Below are 26465 nucleotides of genomic sequence, written 5' to 3' on the forward strand. Positions count from 1 at the left end.
TTTTATAAACAAAAGTTGCATAATTACCCTTGGTTAGCAAAACTGTCTCCCGGGTCACTCACTTTTAACCCAAACCTATGGATAATTACCCTTGGTCCCTTCATTGACGCTAACCCAAGCTTCATCATTGTTCTCGTATGTGATTTTTTAATTTATTTATGCTCTTTGATTATACTTCGTGTTTTGTATAATTTCACCAATCAAATCTTGTTCTTGGTCTGAAATTTCTCAAATCGACCTGTTCGATAAGCCAATTGGTCGTCGCTTTTTTATCAAATCAACCAAGTATAGATCTTTGATTTTAAGAATATGTAATGATGAGGGAAAACAAAATGAAAATGAATTGTGAAACAAACAGAGATGCTTGATTTTGTATATAAGAGGGAACAAATAAATTATGTGACAAAATACAAGGCTTTGGTTTATGTTCGATCCCACTAGGATGGTTGAAATCATGGTGTTTTTTTTTCCGATGTGAAGTGTAAACATAGATATATGAAAAGGAAATTGAGTATGACGAGTATTTTTGTAATCTTTTAACATTCCAAATTTCAATGGAATGTTTAGAAATCCTTCAGATTCAGATGACACTTGTTATCTAGGTGGAGGATGATCGGTGCCCTCTATGCGACGTAAGCTTTGAGTCGGCGGATCACATTACTACCGATTGCTTAGCGGCGTCGGTAGTGTGGGAACATATAAGTCGATGGTACAAAGTCCCTCATATCTTCGGTTTTACGGTAAGAGATTTATTAGATCTATATAAGTCTATGGAGCTTGGTGATGTGGAAAAGGAGGTTTTTCACGGGATTGTTATAGTCGCTTGCTGAAGAATTTGGAAGGCGAGAAATGAGAAGGTCTTTGAGAGTAAAGAAGTTAAGAATGAAGAGCTAATTGGGGATATTAAGTCGAGTGGGTATTTTTGGTACAAGTTTAGATCAAAAAATAGCCAATTAGATTGGTTGAAGTGGTGTAAATTCTTGTTTATGTATTTTCCCTTGTTAACTTTTTTTTGGTGACTCCTCTTCGCTTGTGGAGGTGGTAGTCTGTGGTGTTTGTTTTTATGGTTTATAAAATTTACGGTTTCGAAAAAAGAAAAAAAGATAAGGGAAGGGAAGGAATTAAAATTCCATCATGTGATGGAAAGTTTTCCAAATCCAATTTCTTAATTAACCAACCAAACACAAATTTAGAAGTTTTTCAATTCCAATTCCAACAAAATCCTTTAACCAAGTAGCCCTTAAAGTTTTGATTACTTGAAGGAAGGAAATATAATATTTAATCTATATCATATGGAAGGTCAAGTCGAAGGCAGCCATGTGCCCCAGTCCAGACCATACTTTGACTTGACTAATGAGATGGAGCAACCGGGCAAAGCAAGAAGCAATTGGGTAAAGGGGAGAACACTTATATCTGTAATTGTTCTTTGAATCGGCCATTAATAGAGCATTATTCAAACTCTTTGTCAACTATATTATTGGTTTAATCAGAGTTCCAACAATATTCAAGTTAAACAATTCAATCAATCAACATCCAACACAAACTCTTTGTCAACTATATTATCGGTTCAATCGGAGCCTTTTATCAAAGAACATATTTGTTTATCCTACTTAAGTTAATAAATTTGGAATTGGATATGGTAAACATAAATATTCGGAGATTAAAAGGATAATTTTGTTTTTTGATCTTTGAAAAATATTTATGCTCCCACCATCACGTGACAGGAAGTGCCATCATTTTGGTCTTCTTTCCATTTTCCCATTTCTGACACAATCAGCACTTAAGTATTCAATACATCTATTCCTTTTGACTTTGACCTTAACATGCACCGGGTGAACAAGAGTTGCAATAAATTTTAGAATGTTTTCTTAACTATTAAAACAAAAATTATTTTAAGGCTTTTTAGTTATAAAAAATATATTATTTTAACTTTAAATTATATTTAATTGAAAATTTATCAAATTTTATAAATGTGTATGATCTACATGCAGCATTAAATGGGTGTTTGAGTAAACTTTTAAAACTTGCTTATTTGTTTGTTTGCTTGTTGAAAAAAAATGTGTTTGACAAAACTCATCTAAAAGCTTTAAATTGAAGCTTTTCAAAGGTTGCTTTTATTTCCAAAAAGCAAATAAGCAAAAAAACAATTTTAAAAGCTCTTAAACACCCCCTAAGTATTTTGATAATAATGAGTAACAGATATGTAACAAGTTGACAAGACTCGAGCCCCGGTGCGGAAGCATGAATAGTCGGTATTAACGGAGGAGCTCGGATCTGAGCAAGGATCGAATCGTATTCACTCTTGAAAGGTGTTTTTGACAGATAAGTGGTTTTTGGGAGAGAGCCTGAATCGATTACAATGAACAATAAACTGAATGAACAAATATATACAATCGAAACACAAACATAAAGATGTGGCAGTATGATTTCATTAGTCAAAAGATTGTCACAAGAAGCACTCATACATACATACATACAATAAGAACATACAATAATAATTCGATGCGTCGGTCTAGAATATAAGTCCCAACACAATTATTGGATACGGTTTATAATCCAGTGAAGTTTTATAATACCAAGCCACTTCCACGCTATGCCAGGCCCGTTATAATTCTTAATATTGTATATTGTACATTTATAATTTTCTCCAAATTAAAAGTATTTTAACAATCTAGTAAGCATCATGTACACGTTTGGATGCAGGAAGTACAAGTCACACTAGCATCATTGATATTACTTTAAGCCAAAAAAAGGCAAACAAACATTGAGCAATCTAATATTTAATCTTGCAAAGAGCACAACCATTGGTAATGTATTTGGACTCCCCAAATAAACACTAGCCAACAACAACATTGACACAAATCACACTAGAAGTAGAAAGTATAAATCCAAAAGAAGCAGCAGCAGCAGCAGCTATACAACCACTCAAAGGTTAGCTCATCATCATCATCATCATCATCATCATCATCATCATCATCATCTTCAATGTTCATGTTGATGTTCATCCACTGCTTCTGTACCAAACAGTCAGTAGAAAGAATGAGATAATAGTATGCTTGCTAATTATAATAGAGCACCATCCTCTTTCTCATGTTATTGACCGCTCCGAGTCAACCCGCCCCGTCCCACATTCCTGCATACACACAGATACCAACTCATTAACCTGAAGATTCACCTGACAATTACGATATCAAACTTACACTTTAAAAGTAATTACAATTACAATATCAAATTTACACCTTTCATAAAAACAATTAAAGAAATGACAATTTCACTCTTAGTTTTTTAAAACATTTTAAAAAACGCTTAATTAACTTAGTTACCATGTTTACAAAACATAATTGTCTGCTGAATAGATTTATTGACTACAAACTCATTCTAAATTAAACACGGCCCGCTTATCACTCTTAAATACAAACTCGAGTACGCGACTAGTTTATTTTGCATACCTGGTCGGAAGTGGCTGAGACGTGTTCTTGGAGTTTGCAAACCGTTTAGCCCGATTATCCTGTTCTTTATCGATCCGCATCGCAGCCACCTCTTTCTCCATTGCAGCCACCTCACGTCTCATCTTTTTAGCTTCAACCTCCATCGCCTTGGTTAACGTGTCCACTTTCTTAGCTAACATCTGAAATCAATATTACAATTCATATAACGAGTTTTAAAAAGAAATAAAAAATATATTAAACTAACCTCGATCGCGTCATCTTTATCTTTAATGCTTTGATCCTTTTCATGACCCACTTTCCTCAAAGCAATAACTTCTTTTTGAAGCAAATCATATAACAATCCAGGAACAGTATCTTCAGTTTCGGGTTCGGTTCCCGAGGACCCGCTCGGATTTTCATTAGGGTTGACTACTTCAATATCTTTGGGACCCGATTGTCCGAGATTAAAAGTGGGACTACCGCTTCCGTTTGAAATAAGTTTACTCCTATCAAGTGCACGGGTCCCACCATCAAACGACTTTGAAGTCCCTTTCGCGTGCCTCAAAATTGAACTCGACCCCGATGATCTTATTTGGAAAGATGGTGATCGCTTTGGCAACATCCCGTTTGAAACCGCCGCCAATTTCGAAAAGTTATCGGCTCCACCTAGTGACTGGCGGCGTGACAGGCCACCATTAGAGCTTGGTGATCTTAAAGTGTCTTCAAGTACTCTGAGTCTCAATTGAAACTTTTCCTAGATTTTTACAAAAATTAAAATATTTAGTGTCACTGGAAATGATATAACATCTTTCAAGAACAGAAATAAGAAAATTAAGACGTTCAAAGAGCTCACAGCTCGCTTGAAAAAAACTTGGCTAAAAAAAGCTCGTTTTTAAACGAGCGGAGCCCAAGGTTGGCTCTACTCATGGCTTGCTCAATAACTGGGTCGTTTGCCAACGTCGGCCTGCACCATTGGCTCGTTTAAAATAAAGCCCAAATTTTAATATAAAATATTGATAAAAAGAACAAAAATAATACATTATAACTTTGAATCGGCTTCTCGAGCTTTACAAAAAGTTTAAAGAAAAAAAATTAATGCGCATAAAGTTATACAATCTCTAGTTAATAAAATTTTGTATTATGTGTGTTAAAAGAAAATGTTTTTTTGCCTCTTATAGTATGTGTAAATAAATTAACAAGCCAAGAGCTCGCTCAAGCTTTTTACAGCCGTGTTAGAGCTCCACTTTTCAGCTCAAAAAAAATCAAGCCAAGCCGGCTCGTTTAAGTTCAAGCTGGAGCCTGAGCCAAATCCAGCTCTGCTAGGCTCATTTACAGCCGTAAACAGAATCTTACTTTCAATTGTGCTTCAGACTTTGCTGCACGCTCAGTTATAACTAATTTGTCACGTAGTTGTTGCATCTCTCCCTGAAAACAATAAAAGTTGTATTAAAAGCAAATAAATGCTAAATACAGAAGCTTGATTATTTAAGAAATAATATGTTACCTGCAAGAATCTTCTTTCTTCAAGCCATTGTTTTACTGGCATCACTTTGTCATTAGAATCTTTCCATTCATTAGCTACAACTGTTGCTACTCTGTTTGCTGTAACTTTTGCACGAGCTAATTCCCGATCCAGAGTTTTCCGTTCCTCCTGTATAGTTAACGCCAACAAGTCAAACCTAGTCAACTATAAGTAGAGATTGCAATTTCGGCCCGCTTAAACACAAACTGGTCGATTTGGGTTGTTTTTATCTCAAATGCATAAAGTATTTAAACTAAAAGATTTAACTAAAAAGAAAAAGAGTCAAATGGGTTGAACAGGTCAAAAAATGTATTCAACTTTATTAAAATATTTTAGATTATTAGTGTAAAAATATAGTTCTTTAATCACATTTTAGCACATTAACTATTTATAAGGTTTAACAAAATAAATGGAAAATTATATTGAGGGTGACACGACCAGTTCATGACCCAAACAAAAGTTACCTATTTTGACCCGAACCCAAAACAAAAGTCTCCCATTTTCCACCCCTAACTATATGTGTGTGTGAGTGTGTGTATTGTAGCCCATGCTAATGAATCAGCTTCTTTAATTTTGTTGCCAACAATTAAGATTTTTTTTCCCCTACTTGCTGCATCAAAAACCAAATCGTATACACACACATATAATGATAGATCTGCAGGTCATTTACATTCATTTCTTGAACTTTCCGCTGGTAATCTCTCACTGCATTTGCAGCTGCGCCACCCGCAAGAACCGCCTCTTCAAGCTCACGTACGGTTGTTGTAAGCTTCTCAACTTCAGCCACTTTTTGACGGTGCATTTTATCCAATATTTTATTTTCCTCCTAATAAAAGTGTCAAGAAGCATGTGGGTATATATATACAAAATAAGGACAACCAATTAAAGGCCTTAATCTTACCTGGCAAATTTCTATCTGCTTCATCAACTCCTGGTTCTTATTCTGAAGATCATCCACCAATGAAGCTTTAGCCAATGCAACCTGCACTGCTCTCTCGGCTTCAAGTAAAGCAGCTTCTTTTGATTTAGTAAGTCGATCTAATGCTTTATTATCATCCTGCAGTTTAGCAATCTGAACCCCAAAAGGGAAACGTTATTAATATTCAATCTTTAATCTTTTATAAACGATTAACATTAACTTTATGGGTTATTATGCAAACCTCTTGTCGAGCAAGTTTCAGCTCGGCTTCTAATGGTGCTAGAATTGCTTCAATTGGAGGCATATCATCATCTTTTTGAGCAGCATGAACCCTTCTTAGGGTGGCTTCGGCAGCAAACTGAGCCGCCATTGATGCTTTTTTCTCATCATTGAGTTTCTTGATTTCAAGATTCTACATAGGCGGAAAGTACATTATTTATCATATCTTAGTTACAATGAAAGTAATAAAGAACTGAAAGAAATAGAAAGGATTCGGTTAATACTTTGGTATCTAGCAAAGATTCTGTCAACTTCAGTTTCCCATCCACCTTTGACAATTTTTCAGTTAGCTAAGATATACAGAGAAAGAAGATAGAAAGATTTTGTCAGATTTAACTTGAAAGATAAATATGATCTAGTCTGTCAAACACTTAAATCTTAGCAAACATAACAAGCAGGTGAAGTTTAACAAGATAACAGAACAAACAAAAACCAAACCCCCAAAAGGTATACCAACCTACCAAGATAAGAAACACAAAACATTGTTAGTGTAATAATCCAAGTGATTGCAGAAATTGTTTTCTTGCACAAGCAAAATGCTTGTACAGGACCATATCAGGTGAAAAAGAAAAAAAAGATGTAAGCATAAGGTGGCTATATTGTAGAAGGAGCGTGTGTAATGGAACAAAATGCAGTATATCTAGCCATTAAGAAGTTGATAATGCTGAATGTGTTAAGTTGTAAGCCAACAAATACACCAGATATCAAAGACATTGCAAAGTCTAACTATTGATACAAGTTCAAAAACACACAAAACAATTAGGATCCCTTAGTTAAATCAATGCAAGATAAAGCAGCATTTGAAAATCAAATAGTTTAGGTTATCAACAACACATATAATAATAATAATAATTAATAAGCAGGCAACCTCTTCGACAGCCTTCTCTCTAAGGCGGTCGGACAACTTCAAGGCCTTGATCTCAGCTTGTGCTTCACTCAACTCTCGATCCTTATCTAAACATAAAAGTATTAATAAAAATAAAAGAGTAAAAATAGTTGAATTAGCATTCATTAGTGACCTCTAACTTCATTCTCCAAGCGGTTGAGCTCCACCTTGACCGGATCCGAGCCATGGAGCAGATTGATGAGATCATCAGTGTCTAAGCTGGGCCTCCGACGACGACTACCTCCTCTTCCTCCGCCGTCCTTAAAAGATGTGGTTTCGGGCCGTACATTAGCGTCCTCCATCACTCGGATCTAGGGTTTGAGAAGCATACAGTAGCAGTGGTAGATAGAGACAGTGTGTGTGTGTGTGTGTGTGTGTGTGTGAAGAAGAATGGAATGGGTTTGTTTGTTTTGTCACTCTATATTGGAATTGGAATTGGAATTGGAATTGGAATTGGAATCATGAGCTCAGATCTCTGTGACTTTCTCTCTCTCTCTCTCTAAAACTATGTTATGTATTCATTTATTTCATTTTCATTTTTAATTTATTATTATTATTATTATACACACACTTTCTTACATGAACACCATTGCCAATAATTTTTATTTCTCTTACACGTGGCCTATTATTCAAATTTAGATCGCTTTGGCTATACACACACCATTTCAGATTTATTATTATTATTATTATTATTATTATTATGTTAATCGACGAGATATGATCTGGATCGACGGCCAAATCCGGGTCTAATACACCAGCCCGATGTAAATGACTTAGCACGTGAGGATTACAAGCAGTGTTTTGAAACCCGGCCCAGCCGATCGGACTGGTCGGACTGGGACCCGGTCCCTATACCGGGCCGGGTCAACGTATTTTGGACGTTTCTAAAAACCCGGCCGGGTTTTACGGGTGGCGGTCGGCCCGGACCGGTTGACACGGCGGGTGGACCGGTAAAACCCATTTTTTATAAAATTCAAAATGAAATGTGCATGTCAGGATTCGAACTTGAGTCATTTCAAAGATAGAAGCTTTAATAATTACCCCATAAGCCAACCAAACAAGCTTCATTGATGTCTCTATTGATCAAACATAAATCACATATATTTAAAAAACAATGTATAAAACATAAATAAACATTAAAGTTTGTTATTATTATTATTTTTGGTTATTATTATTTTTTATATGTATATGAATTCTATATATATGTAAATATATATTTATATTATTTATGACGTTATCCGGGTCAAACACCGGTCCGCCCTCCCGGGTCGGTCCGACCTTTGACCCGGTAAGGAGTTCGGATCGACGTCCGGGTCAGGTCTGAAAACATTGATTACAAGGGACAAAAAAAACGATATCATTTGACCGGTTTGTAAACAAATTGTTACTTTCACATAGAGATGTTCAAAACGGTTTGGGACTAGGAACCGGAACCGGTTCCTATATTCAAAACCCCATTTGAAACCGGTTTCAGGCTCGAACCGGTTAGGGAACCGAACCGGTTCTCCCACTCTCGGACCCCTAACCTATGGAACCGGTTCTTACCGGTTCCTAAACCGGTTCCTGTACCGTAACCGGTCAAAAAACGGCTATTTTTGACCCCAACGGTCAAAAAACGGCCAAAAAAAACGGTTAGAAACCGGTTCCGGTTCGGTTCCGGTTCCTACCCGCCCACACTCAGAAATGCAAGAACCGGTCACGGATCATCGGGTTGAATCAGATAGGGTCCGGTTCCTACAAAAAACGGGTAGAAACCGGTTTGGTTCCGGTTCGGTTCCACCGGTTCGGTTCCAGGAACCGATTTTTTTGATCATCTCTACTTTCACACGCCATTAGGCCTTTCACCAGTGAGGTGTAATGACATATGTGATGACATCAATCACAATCTCTCAACTATATCATAATCTCTCATCTACAAAAAGTAATAAGAGATGTGGAACTCGAATATGCTATTAACTGATACTCACACTCAAGCTTATATTTTCATACTCAGTTCTTGCAATAACCAATTACTGATCTTCACACAATTACACACGAATGGTGGTCGCAATTGGAACACATGTCCTATCTAGGGATGAAGTTAAACTGTGAGATTTTTTTAGAGGTATATATATATGTGAAAATCCCGATTGACCCCTATGAAATTTTGACACTGCCCCTTTTCCGACCCATGTGATATTTTTTATAGGTCCGCCACTAGTCCTATAGCGAGGCCAACGGTGTATATTTTGTAAGACTTTCGTTGATAAATCACAAGAAAATTCACCGGAGAGATTCTATAGTTCGAATGTACAGATAACTAATTAGTTGTATCTTGATTTACCTATTCATTAACTAAAATAAACCATTAACATAAATAGGTTCATCTTCATACTTAGAACTTGTGGCCATCTTTTAAAAATTTATTTGTATTTTTAGTTACACACTTAATCTTTTTCTTTAAGTTAATGATTGATTCTTAAGAAAACCATGTACCAAAAGCAAACTTAATTAGTGGAAAAGTTTAAAACTATGTTGAATCACATGAACAACCAAGCCAATAAATATCATGTTCAACCGGCACGTTATAACTTTGGCTATAAGAATTCGAGAGATTGTGAAACTTCCAAATAATCTAATATGGTAGTATAACTTTATAAGGATATTAGGTTAGATCCGTATTTCACACGGGTGAAAAATATATTAAAAATAAAAAAATATTATATGTAATATTTAAATTCAGTTATTTCATATATTAATATTTATTTATGATTTTTTTAATAAGTTTTTGATATATTATGCACTATAATTTTAAGTTGAAAACAAAATGTGGTGTTAGATTTATTTTAAAAATAAAATATTCATACAAATATTGTTATATTAAATATTGTATGTATAAAGATGATATTTATAACAAAATGTTATCATAGATTTAAGAACTAAATTTACAAAAACTAAGGCTTGGTTGTAAAAAAAATAAATAAAAATATATTATATTTTAAAATGAAAAGAGAAATGAAGAACAATTTTAAATGGTTGTGTAAAAGAGATATGGGAAGACAATGTGATATTATGAATTATGAAAAAGTTATCAATTAAGTATAATTTTGGTTTTATACTTGAAGAGAAATTGCACACACACACATATATATATATATATGTTAAGTCTAAAATTTTAACACAATTAGCACTTTAGTAGGAGTGGTAAGCACATTTGGTTTGAAACATGATAGTTTTGGGTTCAAAAGATGAGCGGGTCATGTGTCATGATATAATAGGAAATAGTAACATAACATCTAATTAATATCCTACGTGGAGTGCTTGGTTAAATGATATATGGAGAACTTGTTTAGCTTTAATAATATAGTTAGATATTGGCTTCATTTATGCTAATGGTGAAATGAAACTAACGCAAATTAATTAAGTGCTTTTACAACATATAAAGTAAGTAAAGAAACTGATGAAGAAATAAATTCCGTTGTCAACAGCTAATTAATAATAGCTAATTGATTTTCGTTCAAAAAAATTTATTTTGTGCAACTGGACCATCGACGTTTCTCAATATTACCAATATCTAACGTCATTTAATTTCACTGTTAAGTCAAGTAAGGGGTACCAATTTCTTATAAAAAAAAACAAAAACTAAAACTAAATGTTTATCATCAACAACCTCACCGGTGACCACCTTCTTTTCCATTAATAATATCTAAATTCCTCCACAACCTTTCTCCACCTCAAGACATCATCCACTCCAGTGACAATGTTGAGATATGCTGCCAGATAAACTACGACCCCCCTTTATAGATCTGCTCGCCGGAAACAGATCTGTCTCCGCTTTGGCAACACTCAAATCAAACTCTGCTTCTGTTCCAGCTATGAATAACCAGACTACCACACTGTGCAAATGAAAAAGATTCACCTATTGTTTCAGATTTGTTCGAAAGCCTCTAATTGCTATTATCGCATTTTTGGATCACAAGCTTCATCTGACCTTAAATGCCGATAAATCATTCGGCGTCTGGTGGAAGATTTGCAAACTGGGCACGGCGTTTTGCAAACAAACCAATTATGTGTTTAATTTGGGAACAAAACGCTATTTTACTCACCGGAACCCTAACGGCAGCGCCACTAGTTTCACTTCGTTAATTGGTGAAAGAAGGAAAACACTCAAAACAGTGAACGACTTTTAAAAGAATGATCGATCGTTGGTTACATTTTTGCATCTGGTCGGAAAAACCTTTTCCGGCGAAGAGTTGCTTGCGCTGGTGGTGGTCGGCAGTGGTTGCCGGCAATGGTGGAGAAGACAGGTTGGAAGAGGAGCTGGCTATGTTTCTTTATGTTTTTCATTTAATAATTGATTTTTTTTTATCATTTCAAGTTTTTAATGTTTTGTATAAGAAGACAAAAATGCCCCTATGTTAACGTTAAAAAATAAATAGTGTTAGTGATTCGGACGATATTGACAACAATTGAGAAACCTCGATGGTTCAGTTGCACAAAATAAACTTTTTGGACGAAAATTACATAGTTGGCTAAACCTCAGAGATGATTTTGACACTTTACTCTAAACATAATTAAAGAGTTACTTAAGTGTTTCTTAGTTAAGAAATACAACTAAGAAACAAGAAAGTCAAACATTTAGGTAGTGTTTGGTATGCATGAATGAGAGGCAGAATGGAATAGACCATTATGATGGAATGAAAAAAAATGTGTTTGATTGGTCAATGGAATGGAATCACCCATTACCATGTCCATTCCATTCCCCCTAAAACACCCCAAATTCATTCAATCAACCCTCTTGTTTTTTTTCATTCCACCACCTTCCCACCACCATTACCCATTACCCTTTCACCACCCACCACCACCGCCTCCACCGCCGGCCACCACCCACCACCGCCTCCGCCACCGGCCATCACCACCACCACCCACCTCCGCCGCCACCACCCACCACCACCTACCAGCATCGCTCACCACCGCCACCACCAACCATCGCTCCCGCCATCACCCCACCGCCAACCACCGCCACCACCACCCACTATTAACACCACCTTCCACCACCAACAATCGCTCCTGGCTCCCGCCCATCGCCACCGCCACCGCCTCCCACCACCATTACTACTCACCGCCCATCGCTACCCGCCGCCCACCACCACCATCTCACCGCCACTCACTACCATTTTTATTTTATTCCAGCTTTTCTAGCTTATCAAAAAATAAAGACTAATAATTCATTTCATTCCCGCATTGTAACCAAACATGTCAATGGAATGGTAATTATCCATTCCATTACCTAGTCCATTCCATTACCTCGTTCATTCCATTCCATCGCCTATTTCATTACCCCATACCAAACAGACCCTTAAGTAGCTTGGTATGTAGTAATGACAAGAGGAATGAAATGATTCATTGTGTTATTGTGTTAGAATGAAAAAAATCATATTTGGTTGTCAAATGGAATTGAATCATCTATTACACATGGAATCTCATTTCATCAAAACCATCCCCCCCCCCTTCCATTCCATTTCTCCTTCACCCTACTTTCTCAACAACACCACCACTTAACAACAACCACCACCACCACTTCCATCGCCACGACCACCAATTGACCATCACCACCTTACCACCAGCGCTACCACCATCGCCACCACCACCTTACAACCAGCGTTACTATCAACACTGCCACCGCCACCATCATTGCCGTAACCACCGCAACCATTGTCACCGCTTCCGCCTGGCCATTACCTTCACCACCACTGTCGCTGCATGACCACCACCACTTGGCCGCCACTCGACCATCGCCATCACTACCTATGCTACCATCGCTTGACCCCCCACCACCACAGCCATCGCCCCTGTCGCCTGACCGCCACCACCATTTTCGTCATCGGAGCTGCTACCACCACTATCGCCAAATGTAGTTTTTTTTATTTTGGTAAAAAGAAGTTATTTTGAGATAGGAATGTTTTTATTATTTCTATTTCATTCCTACAAATTTTTTAGATGCCAAACAACATAAAGTAATAATTCATTTCATACCTATAGGTTAACCAAACAAGGCAAAGGAATGGTAATGATCAATTTCATTCTATCGTCCATTCCGTTCCTTCTCCCATCCATTTCCCTTTCATTCCATTACCTCCAACCAAACATACCCCTAGGATTCTTAGAGGGGAAAGGGCACTCATGGGTATTGCCTATGTACCAATCAATCCCGCACTGCCATCTCATTTCTACCCTCATATACCCACAAACCACAAAATCACATGGGGCACCTACTAAAAAGTACCCAGGAACAATTTTTGTTTTTTTTTTTATAATTTGAAATAAATAAAACAATTAAATGTGACTAAAATATCATTAAAATTAAAAATATAACAAATCTGAAAACCTGAAAAATAAAATACGACAATTCAAACTAAAAAAATTAAAATACAAAAATTTAAACCAAATGATCCTTCGACCAATTATATTGCTCGACAATGATGTAGTCATGTCTTCCTTTTAGGAATGCTCAATGATGTCGTGCCTTTCTCTTTGGCTTGCCCGATGAGATCTTTGAAAAATTGTATGCACCTATCTTATGAAAAAAATTCGTAATGGTGTTGCTTGGAAGGGTAGCGGGTGGTCTTTCGGATAATTGTTGAGCAATCTGTTCGATTTGAGTTTCTAGGTTCTGCAGTGATGCTTGTTGACTTTTGAGGTCAGCTTTATGCTTTAGTAGTACTCCGTTAATTTAAATGGCCCTTAAGTCGGCTTTCTTCTCTGTCACAGTGGTTTTGATCATAATTTGAGTTAGCATTTCTTCAATTCTTGAGTTGCTCGAGAATTGATTGCTACTATTTTGTTCTTGAAATTGATGTTTAGATTCGTAAGGTTGGTTCATAGGCCTTTTGTCTAATCCGGATGGAGCTTGATTGTTACCTCCGTCCTTCCAGCTGAAGTTCGGATGGTTCCTCCAATCCGGATTGTAATTGTTGCTGAAAGCGTTGTTTTGGCGGGCTATGAAGTCAACTTCTTCCATTGCCATAAGGACTTGTTTGCATTCATGGGCTTTGTGCGATCCTCCACAGGTGTCATAGCTAACCTTGGCTTTTGATAGCTCGGTTTGGAGTTGTTCGAATTTCTTAGAGAGTGCTTCGATTTGTGCGGTGACTAGAGTGTTGAAATCAACGTGGTGTATGCCTTTATGGGATGGAGTAGATCTTGGTGGGTTATAAGTAAAACTCTTCTTGGCTGCTTTTTCCAAGATTTTAAATGCTTCGTTTGGAGATTTAGATCCCAGATCACAGCCGGCGATCTGGTCGATTGCCTGTTTGTCCTGACTGGATTGTACGTCAAAGAAAGTTTGAACTTTTAGCCATACGCTCAGTCCATGATGTGGGTATCTTCGTAGAAGGCTCTTGTATCTTTCCCATGCTGCATGTAGCGATTCATCTTCATCGGTCCGGAATCCAGTGATGTTGGCTAGGTATTTTGCAGTTTTGTTAGGCGGAAAATATTTGAGAAGAAACTGTTCTACCATCTGGTCCCAAGTGGTGATGGATCCAGAAGGAAGTGAGTTTAGCCAGTCTAAGGCTTGTCCTCTCAAGGAGAAAGGAAAGATTTTGAGTTTAATTTGATCTTCTGAACAGTTCTGAATTTTAAAAGTTCCCTAGATTCGTAGGAATCGAGAGATATGAGAAAGACGGTCTTCATCGAGAAGCCCATGGAATTGAACTGAATTTTCCACCATATGAATGGTACTGGATTTGATTTCGAAATTTTCGGTGATTTTTGGCAGAGCCACACCATTGCCATAGCCTTCGAGAGTTGGCCTGGCATATTGGCTCACATTTGGTTCGTCATTCGGTGCCGCCATCATTTTTTCTGTTGGATCTTCTTTCAAGGTCGTGTTGTCTACAGATTTGTCTTTGATTGTTTCAACACTTCTCTTGCCTGGTTGCACGTTCTTCGATGGAAAAGTCGTTCGGGGTTGAAAATTGGCGAAACAAGCTCAGGCTTGGGTGTAGAGGACATATGTGGGAAAATAGAAACTATATATATATATATATATATATATATATATATAGGAGAAGTATAGTTTGAAAACCCTATTGAATTGAGAAAACCCGTGAAAACCCTATGTAACATCGGTTTTTTTTTTGTTACATATAATATATGTTGTTACATTTAATACAAAACATCGAAAACATAAAAACAAATGTTTTGCTATTTTTTTTTACATTTTTTTAGTAATTTTTATATATGTTTTCAGGAGAGAGAAAATGTAAATAAACTTTTACATTTTTTATTAACTTTAATTGTGGACAACAAGATTTAATCTTTGATTAAAAACATGTGGTTGAGAATGTGTTTTTAAAGTTTTCACAACTCAAATGGGTTTTTATTCCAACCTAACCCTACATATATATAGATAAAGGATAAAATACAAATCCTTTATCGTACATTACGTACGCGACACTTCTAACCGTTGATTCCCAAAATCACAATTACACTAATATGTTCGTCCCTCTCCCTCAATCCGTCTCCACCACCCCTCACCGACATCAGCACACCTCCTTCACCTCCATTCGCCGGCGCCATTAACACTCTTCGTCACCATCATCCCCGTCGATAACGAACTCATCAGAAAAACGCAAAACTCGTCACAGTTTGTTTAGTTGAATTGAAATTGAAATTGAAATTGAAGCTAATTGATCGGTTAATCTTTGAAATTTATTCAATTAATCATCAATTTGAATCTTCAATCGATCAATTTTGAGTTTTGGATGATGAGTTTTTGACATTGAACGTTTAAGATTGAACGTATTAGCTGAACATATGTCGCGTACGTAATGTACGTTAAGCGATTATTGTACGTTAACCTTCCCCTATATATATATATATATATATAGAATGAAAACCCATTTGAGTTAGTGAAAACTCGTGAAAATCCAATATAACATTGTTTTTTTTTGTTCGTTTTACACAAGTAACATATGTTGTAACATTTAATACAAAACATCGAAAACTAAAAAAATATGTTTTACTATTTTTTTTTATATTTTTTTACTAATTTTTATATATGTTTTCAGGAGAGAGAAAGTGCAATTTAACTTTTATATTTTTTTATTAACTTTAGTTGTGCACCACAAGATTTAATCTTTAATTAAAAACATGTGATTGAGAATGAGTTTTTAGAGTTTTCATAACTCAAGTGGGTTTTTATTCTAACATAACCCTATATACATATATATATATAAGCTAAAAGCGACTAGAATTATCTAAAGGCCAAAATAAATAATTAAAAATAAAGAGAAATAAAACTTTTTACAATTATAAACTATGATTAAAACAAAATTTGGAGTGTTCTTAGAAAACTTATCGTGCTCACGACAACGGCGCCAAAAACTTGGTGTGTGGTGTGTTATATGTTTACTAATGGTATTAAGAGTTGTTGTTGATTTACACAAAACCTTGTTTTAAATTTATAAAAATGATTTCTACTAACACTAAACTACACACAAATAGGCAAGTATACCTATCGTATATGTAGGATAGTATATGTAAGAACCAAGTATTGATCCGTGGACACAAATGGTTTCTAATAACAAATTATTGTTTTAATTTAATCAGAGATATTAATCATTTGAATGCGATTTTTAAACTTTTTTTTATTTTATATATATATATATATAAAATAGGTGATGAGGAGATAAGTTTTTAAACGAGAAAATCAATAATAAAGGTTACCATCTTAAATCAAGAATCCACTCCATACTTTCTTGATGATTATTATGATGAATATGTGATGCACTTGCTTTAATAATATATGATAGAATAACTCCTCATTTATAAGTGAATTACCCTATGACAAAAAGAAAGTAGAATGTATATCTTCATGTCTACCACGAAAATGTCAATTTAAGTAGCAAGTAGTTTAAGTGAAGTATTAAGATTAGGATTGATTTCGATTTCTCAAATACCAATTCTAACAACTTCGGGTGGTTATAGTTTATTCACACAACCTCCCATTGGTTGATTTAAGTAGATTATAATTACACAATCCTTTAACATATGATTTCTTTAACTAGCATGAAAACCTAATCAATCGTGTTAATAATTTTATTTCAGAATTACCAAAACTAGCGAAATTGATTATAGCTTGTATCTCATCATTTCTAAGTACAATACAAGGATACAGTTTTTGGATAAAATATCAAGATATTCTTTTTTTCCATTTCTAGTATCCAAGAACATGAATGAACCATGAATGAGTGTTAATCATCAATCTTGAATAAGTGATTTAAGAAAACAAAACATGTCGCATCAAAGGATAATTGCAAAATAACAATGTATTTCACAAAAACTAAATCACATATTGGCTATAATCATCAATTAGAAAAACATTTCTTCATATATTTTAGATGGTAAATGGAGGTTTAGCTCATAATGAGCATTATGGTGTACAACAAAGAGAGTGAAGATAACAAACACATGATTAAACAAGAACAATCTAACCAATATGGATGACACTCCTTTCTTCAATGGTGATGGATGATGATGGTAGCCTCCAAGCCTTCTAACTCTCTTATGGAACTTCAATTTAAGTGAAAAGTGAGTATTTTATAGTGGGAACCCGTCCTAAACCTCTCCAAGCACACTTGAAACAATGTACATGGCACTCCTATTTATAGGCTGTCTGGAGAGTTAGACACGCCCCTGTGCTTCTTGGGGCACGCTGGCGTGTCCAGGTGCATTAATTATTCTATCAGATCATACATGATGACTCACTATGCCGGCGTGCTTCATGGGGCACGCCCCCGTGTTTTGGTGTAAGATATATATTTTTTTGTCTTTTCTGAAAGGTGTCAATGCCGGCGTGCTTCCTGAGGCTAGCCAGCGTGTCCAGGTGTCTAGTAGATTTTGTCGTTTTCTATCAGGATTTTGTCTTTTTTTTGCATATAGAAGCATGGGGGTGTGCTGCTTGAAACATGGGGGGTGAGTTGAGATGTTTCCTTTGAATTTCTTTGTTTTACTTCGTGTTTCTCACTTGTTTCTTCGTTTGAGGTTGGAATATACATGAAAATAGAAATTAACGCAATAAGTGATTATTTGAACTAAATAATATGATGAAATATGCAGTTTTGGAGATTATTTGATGCTTAAAAGACGTATATTTTTATATACATCAAACGTGGACTCACTTTCCACCAAGTTCATGTTTTTCTACCACTACAAGGTCCGATTTGCCTTCATATCAAATCTTAAGACCAAACGATATCTAAAACTTTCCCGTTCATCAAAACATACCTTACATGATTTTGGTTTGGTTCGGATCTGGACCAATCCCGTGGACAGAAGTGGTTCTTGTTGTTTAAGGATACTTGGGCAATAAATCTTCTTTCCTTAAACTCGGATTTGGATCCAGGTTGAAAGAGAGTGTTTGTGTGTGTTCATGAGGGTGTTTGTGGGAATAAGGTAGTGGAAATAAGGTTTTAGGTGGCTAAAGGGGTTTATATAGGAGGTCCATGGGCCTTATGGCCCATAACCATTTCCCAACTCATTTCCATGTCCATTCCCAACATAATCAAATATTACCACACCATTATATTAACAAAATTTCCTTTATTTACTATTAATGAAAATAGAATGTTACAACAAAGCTCAAAATTGTGTGTGTGTATGTTTGCTTTTCTTTTCTAATAAACACTATTATATATATTAATTTCCAAATTTGCTCATACTCACATCATTTACTGTTCCTTTAGATGACGACTTTCTTTGACTTATACTTTATGCTTTGTTAGTGGTGCATATGTATTATTTATTTTGATTGTGCTTAAATGTTTGTAAGCTAAGATCTTCCTTCCATGTATTATGTGCTATTTACACGTGTTCATCTACCACTTCTTTCATCGCTTTTGTTAACTTATATTTACTTTTCCTTCTTTAACATCATCAAAATCCTCCCTGCAAATTGATCATCTTCATTCTTCATATCTACATGTGTCATTGGAAAGAATCATATGAGGGTATATTTACTTAGTTTTGAGTCTCTTTGTTTTTCTTTTAGGGAATTAGGATTTTTTTTGTTGCCAACAATAACGAAGACATCGTCTTTTTATGCACATCGTCACCGTCAAGTTGTTTATATGTGGCTTCATCACCTACATTCTCTCTTCTCATGTTTCAAGTTTTGCATTTATCTTCATCGTGCCCTCTCCCTAACTTCCATTCAAAGGCTCCGATTTCAACTGCTATCGGACGGTTATCCAGTTGTCTTTGTGTTGTCAGGTTCCATTTTGGAAACCCTAGGCGACCTTAATGGTGGAAGTTTATGGCCGTTGTTGCCGTCGGTTATGCCGTACTTGGTGGCGATCGGTGTCCCGATGTTTACTGGTCCTCATGGCCGCTGTCGTCTACCATACATGGTGGCTAGCGGGCCGATATTCCGATGGTTTGGTGGCCCCATGTTGGTTCCGTGGTGGATGGTGGTTCTATGCATGGTCAGGACCGTGTCTCGTCCTCCAATGGTCCGACAGTTTGTTGTTGTTGCTTGATGCTCGATTGTGGCGTAATGGTTGTTGTTGCCAGCGGCTTTGTCAATCTAGGTGGTGAAGTATCGACTTGAGTAATATGTGCATATACAATTTTTTTTGGTTTTATGATTGTGCATATAAGGTATAACATCATTGTTGGCACATAAAAATGTTCTTATGATTTGTACAATGCTCTTAAGATTGTTGAAGTTTTGGGGGGTGTTTGGAAACATAGGAAATTTGGCGACGGAAGTGGCTAATGGTTTATGCTGATCTTTGATTGTAGCTTGATCCTCCGCATAGGCAATGATGCTTCGTTATTTGGAACAGCAATGCATGTTGCAACAATATCGAGATATGAGCTACATTTTGAATTTTATATAGTTTGGTTGTGTACTATATACGCTTGAATCATTTGTCAAAGCGATAATGATGCTTTGTTATTTGGAATGTCTACATTTCGAGTTTTATATAGTACGGTTGTATTGGTGGTCGAAACAACCCTTTACGGTCTTCTTAATTTACTCTACAACTATATAATAGACACAAAGCATTGCAAAGCGCGGGTTATGAAACCTAGTTTAAGTATAAATTTTATTGAAAGCCTACTAGGCTTCAAAATTCAATACATAGAAGTAGAGAGTCCAAGGAACCACCTCTGCAAAGTCGGGGACTTCTTCATCGAGCTTTGCAGGTTCGAAAACATTCATGGTATGATCTGCTAAGAAGTCTGCAAATGCCTGCCCTTTGACTGCCTTTCATAGGAACGTACCAAAAAAAGAACTCTGATAACCTTAGGATCTACTTCTCCCTTCAACACAGGTCTGGTCAGCATATCCTTAATACTTAATCAGAACCAGAGCAATTACTAACACTGTTGTGGAAAGGAAGTAGTGTCGGAGCTAGCTTGTTGCAAAGTAGAGCAATAAGCACATCTTCTTGGGGTATGTAAGACCCAGTAGAGATAATACACAATGAGCACCTACCATGAATCTAATAGTGGAACAGGGATTACCTTCTCTATCCACTGGTACTAGTCCTTCAGAATGTAACACCCCGGAAAATGCGAAAACGCCTGAGTGTGACATACAGATTGCTCAAACACACGTGACACTATTAGGTGACCATAATAACATTATTTCATTTAAATATTCATGTAACACAAGTATATCAAATAATACAATTTATAACAAATAAACAAATGATAAGTTGTTCTTTGAATATCCTATAGGCATGCTAGTGTCACCTAGTGCTTCCGGGGGCAATTTGGGAATTCTTTATCCCCGAAAGTATCTTTGGGTCGTGTTGGTGAACTTAAGGCCCCGGGGGGCTGTTATGATTGAGTTTGATGAGGTCGAGGCTTTAGGCAACTCGAGCCACGTTAGAACGTCTCGTAGGATAAACGAGTCCTTTCGGTGTCGTTAGTAATGATTGTTTGTAAACCGACAGACGTTTGAGTTGTGGGGATACTTAGGGGTTCTCTAGCTCGAGGTGAACTCGTGCCTTGTGTCAGGTGAGTTCATGATGCCCCCCCCCCCCCTTTTACTCTTTTAAGATTTTGGGCTAGCATGCACACCTAAGCGATTTTGCTTGATGAATTGTTTAAATTATTTTGGATGAGCTTACTTATATAGGGTAGGCCTTGAGATGATATTATTGTATGTTTTTATGTATTATTGTATAGCCAATATTTGGCGATGTTATTTAGTCGTTATCGACTAAGGATGTTTACGTATGCCTACTTTGTGTTTGCATACGTTGGATGAGATGTTACGTGTTTGGGTTGTATGTGTGCTCGACCCTGATGTTATTACTTGGATGATATATATGTAGGGATATAATTATAAGGATGTTTATATATATATATATAATTACTTATTGTTGATGGTGGCCTAATTGTTATATCCCGTTTATTTTAAAACTCTTGGAATGACTATTATGATTATTATTATAGATGTTAATTAATAAAACTTGAACTCACTCAGCTCAAGCTGACTTTGTGTGCATGTTAGTGTGAGTTTCAGGTTAGGAGGAGGATGCATTACCGCTTGGACGTGCACGAAGCTACTTGGACGGTGAAGGGCATACTTAGTCGGAAGTTTTTAATAATGAACATTTTCCTTTAAAGTTTTATTTAATACATTGAAAACTGGTTTTGGGCATAATTCCCGGGTTTTGGGAACTTGTTTTTAATAATTATGATTTTCTGCTGAATTATACTCTGAATTGGTTATTTGAATGGAATGAACTGTTTTTGAGATTAAGTATCTTTGTAAGTATTTGTATGAATACCAACTGTAGGATTCTCGAGATTCGGGGTCTTACATTTTGTTTATCGGCTAACTACAATCAAAATCATATAGCGAATCACCTGGATTGATGCCGGAGAGATGACGAACGACAGTGGCCGAAAAGCGGTTCTTTGAAGACTAATTATGGCTTGTTTAGAGTGTTTTAGTGACAATATAGTTTGTCAATGAGTTTGGATTGACGATAGGAGTTTATTTATAGTGGTAACTTGATCGCGAATATGTTAATTGTATAAGTTTGATTAACTTAATTTCTGGTGTACGTCGCCGAGCTTAAATCATGGCCATAGGATGTTATAATCTAATTAATATAATGATGATTAGCATTCAATGACGAACATTAAAGCCGCTACCATAATTTTCTTGGTCAATCGCGAGATTTGGGGGGGTGTTTTAATGTTGCCGGAGCCGCGGCTGCGTTCCAGGAATAACACGGCCGGTAACACGGGATATCACCTTTGGGGGGGGGGGCTACTGGAAGGGTATTATTATAATATTAATTTGTGACATTTGAGCCAAAACAAGGTACACCTCAGTACGTAAAAATGAATGCGGGAATATCAAAACACCAAGAGTGATCAAAAATCATATTTTTGGGCTAATTAAGTAAAAATGAACTTTTCTATGAGAAACCTGGACAATCCGGGTGGATTGTGCGCGTTTCTTCTCAAATCAAACTGTATAAACGGAAATGGGCCCCGTGGCTAATCCGGGACCCCAGTATGTGATCTTTCTTTATAACTTAATCATGTTATTAACCAATACATTTACCCAAGCTTATTTTCCCATAATTACTTTCTGAACGCGTAAACGAGCAACTTGGCCCAGCTGGGAAAACGGGAGTCTGAGCCAAGTTCGGTTTTAAGTATTAGACATTGAACAACATCACAACCTAAGCCTATTGTCACTTTCTGGGCGTTCCAACTACACCCAGATTAGTTATACAGCCCAATTTAGTATTTAGATTATAATAATATTAAAATATTAATATTATTATAATATTGATTATAGGAATTACAGATAGCAGACCAAACGAACCACGAGCCGATACAGTTCTGATTATCTACTAAACCGTGAGTTTCATGACCCCACTTTTAAACTGTTTTACGAACTTTTGGGGTGAAAAGCATGTTTGCTTATATCTATATACTTATCTGAAACATGTGATGATGTGAATTATCTAAGTGCTAACACACGAAAGTCCCCACGATCACAGTGATTAACTTCGAGCCGGTGGCTTGTGAATAGTACTATTGGTTTGACAAACCCAAACGGAGCCGGCACGGTTTCCCGAGACACCAAAACCGTTTGCACATGACCATAATTTTTACGAACCAGCTATGTAGTGTTAGACATAGCTACCGGGGCATGTTGTGGGCGGAAAGGGGCCACAGTGGTTGATTGAGCGTGGGAAATGGAGGCACGCAGCACGAACAGTCCAGGCTTCACTGTAGCTTAGCATAATTACATCACATACATCATTTACATACATACATACTTATTTCATGATTACAAGTGTTGACTTGTGAATACTCATTATTGCTTTCTTGAAACTCGTGAAACTCACCAACTCTAGTAGTTGACCTGTTTTAAACTGCTTTTCAGGTGTACCTAAATTGGAATGATTTGGTGACCTGTTACTTGCCTGAGGTGTGTGGTTGATGCTACGTGAATAGAAGCAAGGGCGATAGTAGTAAGAATGTATAGTTAACGAACTAGTTTTGTTTGTATCGCCTAGACTGTAAAACAATGATAGAACGAAGAAATGTAATATAATTTAAATTAGTTTGTAATGTTTCTTTATAAACAATATGTTGATACCAGAGGTGTCTGTTACATTCCCGTTTTACGCTTCCGCAATGTGCTAGTCGGGGTGTGACAGAAGTTGGTATCAGAGCCATTGGTTATAAAGGGTTATGTTATCCCTTAGGGTACCTAAAATATAACCGTAGGCTCGATTAACTCTGGGAAATAATTAAATAATAAATTAATAATTATATACTGATGGATGCCGGGATGAACTTGTAGGGAAAGTGAGTTATTGTGGTCCGAAACATAATAACAGACTTGCTTGTACGAGGGAATTCGGGGAGAAGTCGCGGAACGTGTGGTTAGGTAAAAATGGCAACATATGTGTATAAAAGATGATGTGTAAGTATATATATATGTAACGCTCATACGTGCTTATGTGGAACAAAGTGTATGAATACGTGTACGTACGATACTGTTGATGACGGTACATTTTACTATGAATATTATATTCATTTATATTCAATACTGATTTAAATAATAATAATAATTAAAATTTTAATAAAACTAATATTATATTCTAATATAATTAATATTAAATTTGGCTTAACTAATTAATCCTTTCGACAATAGTTAGCGTTAGTAATAGTTATTATTCTTATAACTAACCTTTGTGCAGAGTCATGTCAAGGAATAACGAGTACGTACCGGAAGAAGAACCGATAATCTCTGTAGAGGAGGATCCCGAGGATGAATCAGAGGAGGATCCAGAAGAGGAGGACCCAGAAGAGGAACCGGAGGAGGAGGAGGAAGAGGTAGAAGAAGAAGTTATTTGTAGAGAGCTACCCAGAAATGTGTCTGATCTGTCCGGTTACAGATGCCATAGTTATCCACCCAGGTCACCACGCAAGGATTAAGACGAAGTTAACAGTCAGTATCGTTCACCTGCTAGAGTAGCCAGATCACCCGCTCCACCTATACTCCTGTCGCCGACGACTTCAGCTACTGCGCGAGTCCGGCAGACTGCTCGTATTCGGGTAACCCCAATTGACCCTACCTAGATTCCATTCAGATCTACCCATGACCGGGGAGGACCTTCACGCCCTAGGGTAGATACTTCATCTTCTCGTTCATTGAGTATACCTACTCCTCGCCCTGACCTCCCAAACGCAGGAAACAACTCTTGGATGGCTGCCCTGACTGACCGTGTGATAGACCACTCGGTAGCCATAGCTAACATTAACCAAGAGAGGAGGGACATGACCCTGTACTTATCGACGTTACATCAGATAGTACTGAACTTGCAGCAGTCAGATGCCTACCACCACTGTTGTTTGGATAGGGTGACAGTTCGGCTGTGGAACTGTTACTGGGTGATTATGATGCTGTTAATTTTATGTTTGTGGCTAGCCTATCATCTGTATGGATAGATGCGGAATATTACAATTATGTGTACATGAACTTTTGATACTCCATGCATGAATACAGTAGCATGTTATGTTAATAGGGGCACAATTTTGTACATTATTACAAGCACTGACCCTTATAGGGTTAAGTCTAACCGTCACTTAGTGACAGATTTTGATATATACATGCAAGTACTGGCATTTATCAGGCTAAGTCTATGTACCTTTTATTATCAATGTACAGAACAATTTGTGAAATGTTAGTATGTTATCTGGTTTACCTGTACAACATTTATTGTGATTACTATTACATAGTGCCATAGACTGGAATTAGTACTAATTGGCTTATATTTGTTTATCATTATAGAATGGCCTCAAAGAAAGCAAACCCTATGACTGAGGCAGAAATAGCCGAGATGATTGCTCGGCAAATGCAGGCAGTAATTCCGCTTATTGTAACACAAGTAACTGCCGGCGTAAACGCAAATATGCAAACAAACCAACAAGAAAACAATAATGCTTCCCCAACCAACAATGAAACAGTTACAAATAACAATCCCCCACCTAATACAAGTACCGCTACCAATGCAAATAATCCCCCACCGAACCCAAACAATAACAATAACAACCCTAATCCCCCTCGAAGGGAATATTCGATCAAAAACTTTATGGCCTGTAAACCGATTGACTTCAAGGGCACTGAAGGGCCAAACGGGTTAATCAAGTGGATCGAGAAAACCGAATCTGTTCTCAATATTAGTAATTGTCCACCGGAAAACATAGTCAAGTATTTGCTTCTACTTTCACTGATCACGCATTAATGTGGTGGAACACTACGGTACAGATAAAAGGTCAAGATACGGTGAATCGCATGACATGGGCTGAACTCAAAACACTGATGTTGGAACATTTCTGCCCAAGGAACGAAATTCAAAGATTAGAACGCGAACTCTGGAGTTTGGAGATGAAAGGAGCGGATCATTTGGGATACACGAACCGCTTCAATGAATTGGCCCGTTTAGTACCATGGTTAGTAACTCCTAAAGATAAACGAGTCGAACGTTATATTTGGGGTTTAGCCCCGGAAGTGAGGAGTTTGGTGAACTCCGTGGGGCACACATCATTTGAGAATGCTGTGACTCAAGCCGGCATTGTGACTTTTGACTTGGTAAGAAGTGGAGTGTTGAGAATAGCTGGGGAATCATCGGGTATGAAGCGAACTAATTATGGATCAGGGTCACAAGGAAGGCCAACAAATAAACGTGCACGCCCAACAATACAAAATTATGTTATGAGTAGTTCTGAGGTGAAACGAGACAGGTACAAGGGACCGTGGCCAAAATGTGATAAATGTAATTTTCATCATGTGGGTGAGTGTAGACTGATAATATGTCAAAGGTGTGGAAGGACTGGACACAATGGTGGTCCCAATTGCCGAATCGGTATGGAGATTGTAAACCGACCAGC

The 26465-nt window shown here is 36.8% G+C and overlaps 1 protein-coding gene across 1 annotated transcript; it reads right to left on the bottom strand.

Annotated features, from left to right (window-relative positions):
• Positions 1-2970: 2970 nt before the first annotated feature.
• On the bottom strand, positions 2971-6438 carry LOC143636114 (microtubule-associated protein 70-1-like). Its single transcript, XM_077103788.1, has 9 exons — positions 6373-6438; positions 6111-6281; positions 5852-6022; positions 5621-5776; positions 4933-5079; positions 4782-4853; positions 3694-4182; positions 3450-3628; positions 2971-3133 (listed from the first exon to the last, which is right to left on the bottom strand). Exons 2-9 carry the CDS (start codon positions 6237-6239, stop codon positions 3094-3096), a joined length of 1383 nt encoding a protein of 460 aa, XP_076959903.1. The 5' UTR covers positions 6240-6281; positions 6373-6438; the 3' UTR covers positions 2971-3093.
• Between the last annotated feature and the right edge of the window lie 20027 nt (positions 6439-26465).

This window comes from Bidens hawaiensis, unplaced genomic scaffold (assembly GCF_021521415.1).
Source record: "Bidens hawaiensis isolate Kalapana, Puna unplaced genomic scaffold, B.hawaiensis_p1.1 tig00007783_1, whole genome shotgun sequence".
In the NCBI taxonomy this organism is placed as follows: Eukaryota; Viridiplantae; Streptophyta; class Magnoliopsida; order Asterales; family Asteraceae; genus Bidens; species Bidens hawaiensis.

Excerpts from the sequence above, each read along its gene's own strand:
- LOC143636114 (XM_077103788.1), bottom strand. The coding sequence starts at position 6,239 with ATGGCGGCTCAGTTTGCTGCCGAAGCCACCCTAAGAAGGGTTCATGCT. Across the intron at positions 6,023-6,110 it reads TGAAACTTGCTCGACAAGAG|ATTGCTAAACTGCAGGATGA; the intron begins GTTTGCATAATA and ends TTTGGGGTTCAG. Across the intron at positions 5,777-5,851 it reads AGCAGATAGAAATTTGCCAG|GAGGAAAATAAAATATTGGA; the intron begins GTAAGATTAAGG and ends CACTTTTATTAG.